Below are 14,004 nucleotides of genomic sequence, written 5' to 3'. Positions count from 1 at the left end.
TTCCGTCGGACGCAGACGTAAAACCATTGATCAAACAAATCATATATGAGCAGGCTAATAGTGAGTGTAAAGGCATCCTCCGGCAACATAGAAACAAATCTGTGGATTCTTGGCTGAAGTATTGTAGGGACGCCGGCGGCCCGCTTACTAACGCAGGCCTTGCCGCCATGTTGGCCACCTATAACTCCACACAAAAACAGGGAGGAGGTCAGAGCCAGGGGCGCCCGCGGCCCACGATCTCTTCTGGCCTTTGCTTCCAGTGCCACCAACCTGGTCACAGAAAGCGTGACTGCCCTGCGTTTGCATCTGGGCATTCCCCAGCGCACTCCACAAGTGCAGAGCTCTGCCGCAGGTGCCGCAAGGGCCCTCACAAAGCGGAAGACTGCCGTTCCGCCTTTGATGCCGATGGCAATCCCCTCACCGGTAACAGACAGGGGACAAAAAACGGCCAGAGGGGGCTCCCCGCTCCGGCGAGGGGCCCCCAGGTGAACGCCTACACCTCAGTGCCCCCCCCTCCGCTGTTGCCATACCCTCAACCCCCTCAGGCCGCGCCACCAGTGGCTCCGCAGGCCTGGACCTCTGTGCCGCCTCCCCACTCCTCCTAACACCGGAGATGGGAGTTCAGCTGGTAGAAAGTGATTACTCAGGCCCCTTGCCACCGAATTCGGTTGGGCTTTTGCTAGGCCGATCTTCTGTTGCCCTTCGGGGCCTGACGGTAATTCCCGGTGTGATAGACTCTGATTTTACCGGTAAGATAAAAATCATGGTACAAACATTTCAAGGAACCGTTTTAATTAATACTGGAGATTGCATAGCTCAACTTTTGTTGTTACCCAGTCTTCACTCCCTATTCCCTGCAAGAGGCCCCGCCCGCGGCACGAGTGGTTTCGGGTTCTCCGGAACCAATTTCACTGGCCTGCACATGCTTTTGAACGAACGCCCCATGCTTACCCTGTGGATTAATGGTAAAAGTGTTAAAGGTCTCTTAGATACGGGGGCCGATAAGTCAATTATAGCTGAAAAGGACTGGCCCAAAACATGGCCCACTGACGTCGCTGAACAGACCCTACAGGGGCTTGGCTTCGCCAGCTTTCCAAAGAAAAGCGCGGCCCTTCTACCCTGGCAGGACGACGAGGGTCACTCAGGACATTTTGCCCCTTTCGTTTTGCCCCTTCCGGTTTCACTTTGGGGACGGGACGTGTTAACGGAAATGGACGTTGCCCTAACCACCACTTCCCCCGCGGTGCGTTCCATGCTTCAAAAGATGGGGTATGTCCCGGGAAGAGGCCTCGGCATTCAGTTACAGGGCACGCCCTCTCCTGTCCAGCCCGAACATAAACACAATAGAAATGGTTTGGGTTTTTCTTAGGGGCCACTGCGCTGCCTCCTGCATCTATAAAGCCCCTATCAATATCCTGGTTGGTAGACACACCAGTTTGGATTCCGCAGTGGCCCCTGTCACAGGAAAAATTGGAGGCAGTCAAAAGGCTCGTTCACGAGCAGGCTCAGGCGGGACATCTGATCCCATCTACCTCCCCATGGAACACGCCTATTTTCGCAATTCGAAAAAGAACAGGAAAATGGAGACTTTTACACGATCTTAGAGCAGTCAATGCGCAAATGCAGCCCATGGGCCCGGTGCAGAGAGGCCTTCCGCTACTTTCTGCACTCCCAAAAAATTGGCCCGTGATTGTCATCGACCTCAAGGACTGCTTTTTTTCCATTCCTTTATGTAAAGAGGACACTCCCCGTTTTGCCTTTACTGTCCCTACTACTAACCAACAGGAACCAGATAAACGCTGGGAATGGGTGGTCCTACCTCAAGGAATGACAAACAGTCCTACCATGTGCCAAATCTATGTTGCTCGTGTGCTTGACCCAATTAGAGACCTGTTTCCTGACTGCAAGTGTCTCCATTACATGGACGACCTGTTATGCGCTGCTCCTACAAAGGACAGGCTTCGGGCCCTGTACGGCGGGTTGCAACGAGCGCTGCAAGACTCAGGATTGTCTATCTCCCCTGAAAAGGTGCAGGTGTCCTCCGTGGTCACATACCTTGGAACCACGGTCACACCCACCCACACCAAACCTGTAAAGTTGCATATTAAATATCCGAATGTTTCCACGCTCAACGATTTACAAAAACTTCTGGGGGATATCAATTGGATTAGGCCTTTCCTTCGCATCCCCAACGCCACCCTGCAGCCTCTTTTTGACGTCCTAAAGGGGGATCCTAGTCTCACTTCTCCACGAGAACTTACTTCTGAAGCAAAACAAGCATTGCTGGCCGTTAACGAAGCGCTCAGCGAGGCCGCACTTAAGCGGTGGGACCCGTCTGGAGACCTCACCCTGTGGGTCCTCTCCACGCCCAAACAGCCCACGGGCGTTCTCTGGCAAGACGGCCCCCTTCTTTGGATCCACCCCTCGGTGTCACCCACTAGATCCCTCGCCCATTATCCCTCCATGGTGGCGGACGTTGCGCTTATGGCAAACCAGAAGGCTATCCAGCATTTTGGTCGCGAGCCATCTACTATTGTTGTGCCATATTCTGCAGAGCAGGTGCGTGTTCTCACTGCTTGCACTGATTCTTGGTCAATCCTGGCCTGCTCAGTTTCCGCTACAATTACCAACAGAACCCCTCGCGACCCTCTGTTAACCTTCATACAGTCTCACCCCGTAATTTTCCCCAAAATTACATCCTCCAAACCGCTCCCCGAAGCCGTAGTGGTGTACACCGACGGTTCCAATACCGGAGTCGGTGCTTATGTTGCTACCGGAAGCAAGCCGAAAGCCTTTCAGTTTGCGACTGACTCTCCCCAAATAACTGAGCTCCTCATAGTTAATCAGGTACTTTTAGATTTCCCGGAGCCTGTAAACATTGTTTCCGATTCCCACTATGTGGTGAATGCGGTTTCCATATTAGAAACCGTGGGCAGTGTTAGTACATCATCCCCTGTGAGTAATGTTTTCCTCACCCTCCAGCAAGCCATTTGGAATCGGCCCGCTGCCTTTCACATTACCCACATAAGGGCCCATTCTTCCCTGCCGGGGCCTATGGCATTGGGCAATTCCATGGCAGATCTGGCCACACGCCCGGTGTGGATATTCCACTTAGCCTCCCCTGAACAACAAGCCACCTACTTTCATTCGGAATTTCATGTCAATGCCAAAACACTTGCCGCCAAATTTAACCTCCCCCGTGCAATCGCTCGTGATATTGTTCGTCGTTGCGCAGCTTGTCCTACCTTAACCGCTGTCCCATCTTTAGGAGTTAACCCCCGAGGACTCCTGCCAGGACATGTGTGGCAAATGGACGTCACTCATATTCCAGAGTTTGGAAAGATAAAATATGTCCACGTGTCTGTCGACACGTGCTCCCAAATTATTTATGCCTCTCTGGAGACCGGCGAGCGTGTCTCCCATGTCATCGGCCATTGTCTTGCGGCTTGGGCGGCATGGGGCAAACCCAAAATTATAAAGACCGACAACGGACCTGCCTATACTTCCACTTCATTCCAACAATTTTGCTCACGCATGCAAGTCCAACATAAGACCGGAATCCCCTACAACCCCCAAGGTCAGGGTATTATCGAAAGAGCGCACAGAACGCTCAAGGCTTTCCTTTCTAAGCAGAAGGAGGGAATTGCAGCGGGCAAGACACCCCGCATGCGCCTCTCCCTCGCATTATTTACCTTAAATTTTTTAAATTTGACGGATCAGTCTATGCCCCCCGCTGAAAGACACATGATAAAGGAACCCCCTGCACGAGGATTTGTCCGCTGGAAAGATATCCTTACGGGATTATGGCACGGCCCGGACCCAGTACTATGCTGGAACCGAGGCGCAGTTTGTGTTTTCCCACAGGAGACGGGAAGAGAACCCCTTTGGGTCCCGGAGCGATTGGTGAGGAAAGCGGATCCACCGACAGAAGAACCAACACCCTCGCCACAAGACCGACCGCCGGAGGAGCCACCCTCGTCATCAACGGGTGATACCTCCCCCGAGGCTAATAAACCTCAACCCACCTCCTGAGGATGTTGGGCCGTAAACCGGCCGTCGCCCTTCTCTTTCTGGGTCTTATCCTCCTCCCTAGCTCTCATGCAGGCTTAGATGCCCCTGCCCACCGACAACAGGCCTACTTGCAGTACCGCAATAATCCCTGTAGCTGCCCAGTCTCTGCAGACAGCCTACGAGGCATACACCCCTTGAGCTCGACTGACTGTGGGGACAAAACCGTTTATAAGGTATCCTGGGGTTGCGTGGCCATTCCCAAGCCTCGCCCCCATCCCTCGAGTGGTCCCCCACCGCCATGCCCATGCTCCTCCTCCTTTCTCGCGTCCGTACGTAGTTCTTGTTACAAGTCATTCTCTACATGCACCTATCAAAACCGCACTTATTTTACTGCGTCGCTGTTGCCTTCACCGGCATTGCGGCCTGTCTTTCTCGATTCGGGACCTTTTGTTCAGGCCCCTTGCCCCGCCCACTCCAGCCCTTCTGTCGTCTGTTGGGGAGTGGGGGCACCCATATATGTCTCTGATGGTGGAGGTCCTCAGGACCAAGCTCGCCAGAATGACCTATGACCGTGCCCCCACCGAAGACTAGCCCGCCCCTCCTGACGCATTGTACTCCCGCCTTCCTCGTATTGTTTGGTCCCTAGTCTTCTCCCCAATTGGGCATAACCCCGTCCTCCGACCGGGAGTAAAAGACCGAGGCATGCGAGATCAAGGATACCGCAGCGAGCGTTCACCCGGAGGTTCCGGGGGCCTCGGGAGAGTATATGCATGTGCATACGGGGGTGGTCCCAACCCGTCCCAGAAAAAGGGAAACTAAGGGCAAAAGTGAGGCCAAGGGTTGCGGCCGAACCTTTGGTGTATCACAATATGCCCACCGGCACACTGGGCATGCACCTCTGCTCTCTGTCCGGTCGCTGATATCCCGGCCGCCACGGCCGTCGGAGGCTGATTTGCGGAAAATAAAAAGGAGGGAGATGTAGGGGACCAAACCCGAGGAACCGCAGCGCTAAGATGGCGCTCATTTCCTGCTTCCGGGTTCTTCTTCCCCGGCAAAGTTTCCCGCGCTACCCCTGAGCTGTCCTATCCTGACACAGCCTTGTAATCATATGATTCGTGACGTGTACTGCGTATATATGCCCCGACCACCGGATGTGCGAGTAGTTCCTGCCCGCCAGAGATCGAGGTCTGATCTCCCGCGCCCTGAGTAATAAAGAGCTCTTCTACGAGACGCCCGGTGTCGGTTTCTTGCTGGACGAGAGCGGCGCCGAGCAAGTTTCCATTTTTCCCAAAGGATGTTCCCATTAGATAGATCCTATGCCCTCTGAAGGAAGAAGACAATTGAAAGATCAAGTTTGGGAAACTGCATTCTTTCTAGGCCCCTCTAGAAAAGTCACAATACCCATTAAAGGTAATGAGAAGTCTTGCAGAAAAAAAAAAACAAAAACAAAACCCACAATCTTTCTAACACTGTTTAACCCATGTTTTTTGACAAGTAATTATTATCAAGAATACACCTGCAAGAGGCTGGTTTAGAGAGCTGTCAGTGTACAGGAAGAGTCTTAGAGGCCAGTGTTATGGCGTAATAGGCTAAACCTCTGCCTGCACATAGGCGCTGGTTTGAGTCCCAGCTGCTCCTCTTCTTCCGGGTCTCTCACATGGGTGCAGGGGCCCAGTGACTTGGGCCATCCTCTGCTGCCTTCCCAGGCCATAGCAGAGACTGGATCACAAGTGCAGCAGCCAGGATTTGAACTGGTACTGCAGGCAGTAGCTTTACTCACTATGCTACAGCACCAATCCCTGCTCTACTCACTTTCTAACACACTAGTCAAAAATTCCTTAACGTTGTTCTACCCATTCCCAAACCCCTAGAAACTACTCCCATCTTTTTCTGTTAATTCAGTGCCTACAAATTCAAGGCCCACCTACTCTGCAAATTATTTTCTAATTATTCTAAATTTACAGATACATCTTTCTTTTCTCTGAATTCTCAGAGCATTGTACTTCATAATACAGTTCAGTGCTGTCTGATGATAGGACTTTTTGTGATAATGGCAATGTTCTCTATCTGTACATGCAATACTATGGCCATTGGCCACGGATGACTATTGCATACTTACAATGTTGTCAATGCTACTAAGGAAACCAGTTTTAACTTAAATAACTACATGTTGCTAGGGACAGCATATGGGACAGCACAACCCTCATACACTGGACACCTGGACATACTCTACAACCCAGACACTACTGATTCAGATAATCTATCTGGCTTCTATTAATTCCCATTCCCATTAAATTCACTTGCCCATTGTTCACAACACTCAGTTGTGGACTCTGGACTCTCTTGCTGCTTTTCAAACCACTTTGTACTGTATTCCAAGCACGTTCCAATTCTTTCTCCACTGGTATTAATTGCTAATCACCTGGGTTAAGCTGCTGCCTGCAATGTAGGCATCCCATTTGGATGCTGGTTTGAGTCCCAGCCGCTCCACTTCAGATCCAACTCTCTGCTAATACGCTGGGAAAGCAAAGCAGTGAAAGATAGCCCAAATGCTTGGGTCCCTGTACCCACATGGAAGACCCAGAAGTTCCTGGCTTCAGTCTGGCCCAACCCTGGCTGTTGCGGCTATTTAGCGAGTGAACCAGCAGATGGAAGACTTCTCTCACTCTCTGCCTCTCTCTGTAATTTTGGCTTCCAAATAAATAAATAAATAAATAAATCTTTTTTTTTTAAAAAACTGCCAACTCCTTATTTATACTATATACTAACCACGACAATAAGCATTTTATTTACATTATATCTAAACATAATAACCTTTCACGGTAGAGTTTATTTTACATGAGGAAAATGAATCAGAGAAAGATGAATTAACTCCAAAAAGTCCACCCTTTTCCTGAATACTTTTCAAATTCTGCCCTGTTTCAAGGCCACCATTCATGAAACCAGAGTTCCTGAAGTCCCAACCAAATTCACCAGTTTCAAATCCTAAATATTTTGTCAAAACATTAACATCCATACAAACACAGGTGAATCTATTCTAAAACTAATCAGGGGCATAGCAGTGCCGGCATCCCATGTGGGCTCCAGATATATTTCAGAATTTCTTTAAAAAAAAATCAGATGGCTCACTTGAACTTCTAGAATCCAGACAGAGACCTTCTAAGCACTCCTGTTCTTTCCCAGAGGACATCATGTATACACACAAAACATCAAAAATATATCCAACAGAATGTGTTTCTTTTTTTTTACAAAGTAGTTTCCTACAAAATTCTTCATTTTCCACATTTCTATGAGTCCGAGATTTTAGTACAGGCTGAATCGCAATTATTAAAAGAGTAACCGGGCCGGCGCTGTGGCATAGCGGGTAAAGCCACCTCGGATCGGCACAGCTCCAGCCGTTGCAGCCAGTTGGGGAGTGAACCATCGGATGGAAGACCTCTCTCTTTTTTTTTTTCTTTCTTTCTCTCTTTCTCTCTCTCTCTCTCTCACTGCCTCTCCTCTTTCTGTGTAACTCTGACTTTCAAGTAAAGTAAACAAATCTTTAAAAAAAAAAAATAGTAACAAGAGAAGAAAATAAAGAGGATAGGAAGGGGTCGATCTCCAGACCCCCTCTCGGCCCCTCGTGCTCCCAGGAGCAGTGTTGCCACCATTTTTCTGTGCTCAGTCGTAGGGGCTATGGTGAGGCAACAAGAGACAGCCTGGGAGGGAATCTCTTTCCCAGCCTTCTCACCCACGGGGGAGGCTGTGTTCCTTCCTTTGGGGGCGGATGGGGAGCGGCAAGCCCATCTCTACCTCTGGGGAGCCACTGCCAGGACCACTGCCCTGTGACTGTGAGGATGGAAACATGGGCCTGGAAGACCAGATGCTGCGGCTGAGACTTCAGTTTCACCGACAGGGGAGGAAGGCGCGCCACTGGAGGGGCATTCTCCCATGAGGGGACAGTCTGTGGACCAGAAACAGAGGTGTGTGCGTGGGGGGGGGGCGGTGTCGTTGCTCTAGATGCTATTGAAGCCTTTCAGTTGAGAAGCCAGGGGCAGCCCTTGCTTTGGGAAACCATCCCCAGCAGAGCCAGGACCCTCCTCAGGGAATGGCTTAGCAGGCTAATTTTTAAGTTGATAATTTTGTATGGCCCAAAATGATGTTATGAGTATCCAAAGCACACTTTGCAGAAAAAACTTTCCCACCCTAGAGTCTGTGTGCCTTAAATGCATACTATATCCTTTGACTGTTTCTGTATCTGTTTCCCACAGCTCCTAAGACTGGCTATGAACAGGCAAATTTCTCCAGTTCCTTGTTTGCTTATCCCCCCTCCCCCATTAAACACACACCCATTCTTTAAGAGCTAATTACAACAGGAAAACAAGAATCAAAATAAACACAGGCGAATTACAAGGATAGAAATAGTTAAGTATGCCCCAAATTGATCCACAGATTCAATACAACTGAAAAAAATCTCAGAATCCTTTTTTGCACAAATTCATATAAAAATGAAGAGAAGGCCGGCGCCGCAGCTCACTAGGCTAATCCTCTGCCTGCGGCGCCAGCATCCCGGGTTCTAGTCCTGGTCGGGGCGCCGGATTCTGTCCCGGTTGCTCTTCTTCCAGTCCAGCTCTCTGCTGTAGCCCGGGAAGGCAGTGGAGGATGGCCCAGGTGCTTGGGCCCTGCACCCACATGGGAGACCAGGAGGAAGCACCTGGTTCCTGGCTTCAGATCAGTACAGCACGCTGGCCGTAGCGGCCATTTGGGGAGTGAACCAACAGAAGAGACCTTTCTCTCTCTCTCTCTCTCTCTCTCTCTCACTGTCTATAACTCTACCTGTCAAAAAAAAAAAAAAAAAAAAAACTGAGAGTCCAGAAATAAACAGTTTCATGGTCAACCAAGCGTGCCAATCGTTCAATAGGAAAAGAACACTGAAAGAATTGTGCTAGGACAAATGGCCATCCACATGCAAAAGAATGAACCTGAACCTGGACCTGTACCTCACACCGTGCATAAAAATTACCTCCAAAAGGATCAAAGAGCTAAATGCAAGAGCTAAAACAATAAAACTCCTAGAAAACACAGAGGCAAATTTTCCTGACATTGGACTCAATTCTTAGAAGCACCTTTCAGCAAGCAAAAGAACAAAAGAAAAAATAAACTGTACTTCATCAAAATTAAAACCTTTTATAACTAAAATGAAAAAACTCCAACTTCTAAAAATGAGCTAAGGATGTGAATAGACATCTCACCAAAGAAAACATACAAAAGCACGTGAAAAGATGCTCAACACCATTAGGCATCCAATCAAATGTAGACTGGGATATGGAACTCGTGTACTGCTGGTGGTGCGGCTGCTATGGAAAACGGGCAGTTACAGCAAATGACCAGATGACCAGCAAGCTCACTCCCAGGCATGTATAACCAAGAGAACTGAAAATGCCTGTAAACATAAAACGTGTGCATGAACATTCATAGCAATAGCATGCATGATAGCCAAAAAGTGGAAACATCCCAAATGCCCATCAAACAACAAACGGATAAACAAGAATGCCTGTCTACTCAGTGCAATATTACTCAGTCACAAGCCATCAAGGCTGAAGAGAAGTACTATAACATGAACTTTGAAAACATGCTAAAGCCAGGTACAAAAGGCCACATACTAGGACTCCATATAAAACGTCCAGGGCAGCCGGCGTTGTGGTGTAGTGTGTTAAGCCGCTGCCTGTGATGTCGGCATCCCAAATGGGTGCCGGTTTGTGTCCCTGGTGCTCTACTTCCAATCCAGCTCCCTGGTAAAGTAGAAGACAGCCCAAGTCCTTGGGCCCCTGCACCCACCTGGGAGACCCAGATGAAGCTCCTAGCTTGAGTCTAGCAAAACTCTGGCCATTGAGGACATCTGGGGCATAAACCAGAGGAAGATCTTTTTCTCTGTCATTTCCTTTCTGTAACTCTACCTTTCAAATAAGTAAATAAATCTTAAAAACAAAAACTGTCCAGCACAGGTAAATTCACAAACACAGAAAGCAGATCAGTGGCTGCTGAGCACTGGGGCAGAGGGACCGGGAGGTGAGTGCTAATGTCACAGATGAACTTTGGTAGTGAAGAAAACCGATTGTGGTGCTGGTTGCACAGTCTTATGATTATGTTTAAAAAACGCTGAATTGTACACTTTAAACTGATCAATTTTGGGGGCTGGCAATGAGCATAGCAGGTCAAGCCACTGCCTATAACGGTGACATCCTGTATGGGTGCGGTTCGCGTCCCAGCTGCTCCACTTCTGATCCAGCTCCCTGCTAATGGACTGGGAAAAGCAGCGAAAAATGGTCCAAGGGTTTGGGCCCCTGCACCCATATGGGAGACCCAGACAAAGCTCCTGGCTTTGGCCTGGCCCACTGCTGGCCATTGTGGCCAAATGAGGAGTGAATCAGTGGATGGAAGATTACTGAGTCTCCCTCTCTCTCTTTCAAGATATAATCTTTTAAAAAAATCAATTTTAATGTATGTCAATAAACCAGTTTAAAAAAATCATAGAGGCCAGCACTTTGGCATAACAGGTTAAACTACTGCCTGCAATACCAGGATCCCGTATGAGCGCCGGTTCAAGTCCTGGCTGCTCCACGCGCCGGTTCAAGTCCTGGCTGCTCCAATCCCAATCCACTCCCTAATAATGGCCTGGGAAAGCAGCAGAGGATGACCCGAGTCCTTAGGCCCCTGCACCCACACGGGAGACCCAGAACCAGCCCCAGCTGTTGTGGCCATTTGGGCAGTGAGCCAGTGGTAGATTACCTCTGTTTCTTTAACTCTGCCTTTCAAATAAATAAATAACTCTAAAACACACACATACACACAGAGGGATTCTGGCCACGTTTTCTATTGAAATAATACAATAAAATCCTTCTGGGCTACTGCCCCCTGTTTCTGAGGTTTGGGGTCAGCCAATTCTGCTTTTCTGGCTCACTCCTTGCTATAAGCCCCCAAAGCCTGTCCTCCCAAACAGCACTGACCAGCACTGGGTGTGCCTGAGAGAGCTCTCTCCAGTGGGCGCTGGGCTCTGAGGGCTCCCAGTCGGGGTGATCCTCATCTCAGAAGCTCCTCCCACAACCGACGGGTCATCCGCACTCACAGATTACACACGGGTCCTTTCCATAAGCACAAACTAGCGCATTGCACTGCTGACCTACGTACGACACGCACAGGTATTCCCACTAAACCGTGCCATCTCCAGGAAAAAAAAACGCAAGGGTAGCCCCAGTACCCCGCACACCTAGCGTCCCGCGTGGTCCTTTGTTTCCGACGCTGATGCTACCTGGTCGCGTCGCGTGTGGGGCTAACACCCCAGGGCCACCGTCTCCGTAGCTCTGGGGCTGCGGGCAGGTTGCTCAATTTTTTTTTTTTTTAATCTCACTGCGAAGGCGGGGCTCGCCAGACCTGCCCGAGGGTCCAGGGCCCCTCGCGGCACCTGGCACCCAGACCCGCGCGGCTGTTCCTGTCCGCAGCACCCTGGACCAACCGACATCAGCTCCCCCCACAGGCTTCCTCGCGTTTGCAAAAGGCTACCGGGCGAGCGGATCGAAGGCGAGACAAAAAGCTCCCGGCACAGGCCAGGGGCTCAGAAACAAACACCACACCACCACCCGGGTCCTTTCTTCCCGCTCCCGCCACGGCTGCGACCAAACACGCGAGGGCTCCGGCCACAACTCCACGGAGGGGAGCCATGTTTCTTTTCCAGACCCCTCCCCCCCAAAAAAATTTTTTTTTGCAAAGGTGTACAGGATGCCACGAATAAAGTACTCGCCCCTGCTCCGCAGGTCGGCCGGGCCTGGGCACAAAGGCACCGGCAAACACCTTCCCTTGTCGTGCGGGGTGGGAGAGGGCGGTGGTCGCCGGGCTCCAGGCCCCACGCGGGGATGGGAGCGGGCGGGTACCCTCGGGGCCCCCGGGGCGGGGGTCGGAGACGCGGTTAGGGTCTCACCTTTGCTCGCTTGCGCCGGCTGGTCCGTCGCCCCTCCGGAGTCTCCGCTATTCCCGTTTCCATGGGGGTCGCGGAGCCCGGCACGACGGTAGGCCCGGCCTGAGGCCCCGCGGACCCCGGCGGCTCGGCCAGGCCCCCGGGGGGCGAAGCCCGCGGAGGCTCCTTCTTGCGGGGAGTGCGCTCCCCGGCCGCCCCCGGCCCGACCTCGGCGGGGCCCGACAGGCCCGCAGCCGGCGCGGCCACCTCAGAGCCGTTCTCGGCGCCGCCCGCAGCCCCGGGGCCAGCCTCCGTCCCGGCGGCCGCCGCCGCCGCCGCTGCCGCCGCCGCCGCCGCCGCCGCAGCCTTCTTCCCCGACAGCATCTCGGGCCTCCTGGCCGCCGACGGCCGTAGGGGCCGCTCGGTCAGTCGATCCGTGGGTCCGGAGCCGCCTGCTCTCGCCTCGCCTCGCCGTGCCTCCCCCAGGTCGCGCGACGCCAACCGCTGCCGCGCACGCACGCGCCCGAGCGCGCTCCCGCCGCGTCGGGACAAAAAAAGCCCGGAGACGCCCACGGGCCCCGCCCCTCCCCGTTGCCATAGAGCAGCGTCCTCCGGGCTAGAGCGGCGCCGTGGCATCCTAGAGCGTCTCCTCCGCCTGGGGAAGTCGGCCGCGGCCCGGCCCGCGCTGTTAGGGATTCTGGGCCAGGCTGCACCGCCGAGGGAGCCCAGTTCCTCCAGGCCCGCGTTGGTTTGTTCGTTCAGCTGCTCCACGGCTGTTTGTTGATGCCCCCTACTTAGCAAGGGTGGAGTTAGGGAGCGCTTGCTTTCAAAAAGCTTACAGTCTGATGGGAGGGGGCCCAAACAGAGCTGGCGGATCATCTTATTTATGTCCATAAATATTTATCTTATTTATGGCGGATTATCTTATTTATCGGGTGTGAGGGGGAAAACTTGCCAAGCACCTGGGTTTCGGTGGTGCTGGAGAGGTGGGGAGATCCAGGTGAGCGTCGAACCCGAGTCGCTGCTGCCGCCGAGCCGCCGTGCACCCTCATCCTCGCCCTTCGCAGCCCTTGTTCGCGGTGCCCCCAGCCCTCACGTCCCCAGTCCCTGCCCGCAGACCGCCGCCTCCGCCAGTTAATATATATTTTTTAAGATTTTATTTATTTATTTATTAGAGAGGTAGAGTTACAGACAGAGGGAGACACAGAGAGATCTTCCATCCGCTGGTTCGCTCCCCAAATGGCTGCAAGCCAGGAGCCAGGAGCTTCTTCCGGGCCTCCCACAAGCCAGCAGGGGCCCAAGCACTTGGGCCGTCTTCCGCTGCTTTCCCTGGCCATCAGCAAGGAGCTGGGTCGGAAGAGGAGCAGCCGGGACTCGAACCGGTGCCCATATGGGATGCCGAGGCTGCTGGCAGAAGCTTCGTTCTTCCCTATGCTGGCTACGGTGATGTAGTCCTTCAGTTCCACCGGGATGCCTTCCACGACCCAAAGCTGGGACAGATCTCGTGTTTTTCCAGCTTATTTGCACTGAGGACATTGACCTATAATTGCCTTTTGTTTCTTCAAAGCGTAGTTTTTAAGAAAATTCCACTGACATGGAGTGTAAGAACACACTAGTTCTTGGTGAGCACTGGCTTCTGGGCTGAGTGTAGGGAGAGCTTGCTGGGAGGGATCGAAGTGGTTCACATCTTTATTGAGGTGATTGTTAACAGGAATATGTGATCAGCAAAAGTCGTTATAAAACCGATGTGTTTTGTGCTCTGTGAACTGTATTTTGCTGAAGTTTTGGGGCAGGTGTTTAGCCTAGTGGTTAACAGGAGGGCTGGAACTGAGTGTCTGGGTTCTATTTCTTGCTCTGCTCCCTATTCCAACTCCCTGCTCATGTGCACCCTGGGAGGCAGCAGGTGATGGCTCAAGGTCTTGGGTCCCTGCCACCCATGTGGAGACCTGGATTGAGTTCTTGGCTCCTGGCTTTGATTCAGCCAATCCAGACCATTGACAGCATCTGGGGAGTAAATTAGTGGATGGGAGATCTCTCCATATCTTTCTCTCTCTGTGTCTCTT

The 14,004-nt window shown here is 51.9% G+C and overlaps 1 protein-coding gene across 2 annotated transcripts in view; it reads right to left on the bottom strand.

The window, feature by feature from the left end:
- The window catches only part of KDM1A (lysine demethylase 1A), a 78,613-nt gene extending 66,203 nt beyond the window's left edge, over positions 1-12,410 (bottom strand). For both annotated transcript variants that reach the window (XM_062190601.1, XM_062190602.1), the window contains exon 1: positions 11,966-12,410. In XM_062190601.1, the coding sequence (XP_062046585.1) occupies positions 11,966-12,325 (360 nt within the window). In that variant the 5' untranslated portion in view covers positions 12,326-12,410. The remainder of the gene's footprint in view (positions 1-11,965) is intronic.
- Positions 12,411-14,004: the final 1,594 nt, after the last annotated feature.

The sequence above is a fragment of the Lepus europaeus genome, chromosome 5 (assembly GCF_033115175.1).
Source record: "Lepus europaeus isolate LE1 chromosome 5, mLepTim1.pri, whole genome shotgun sequence".
In the NCBI taxonomy this organism is placed as follows: Eukaryota; Metazoa; Chordata; class Mammalia; order Lagomorpha; family Leporidae; genus Lepus; species Lepus europaeus.
The sequence above is the reverse complement of the archived record's forward strand: the minus strand, read 5'-3'. Positions and strand labels throughout refer to the sequence as shown.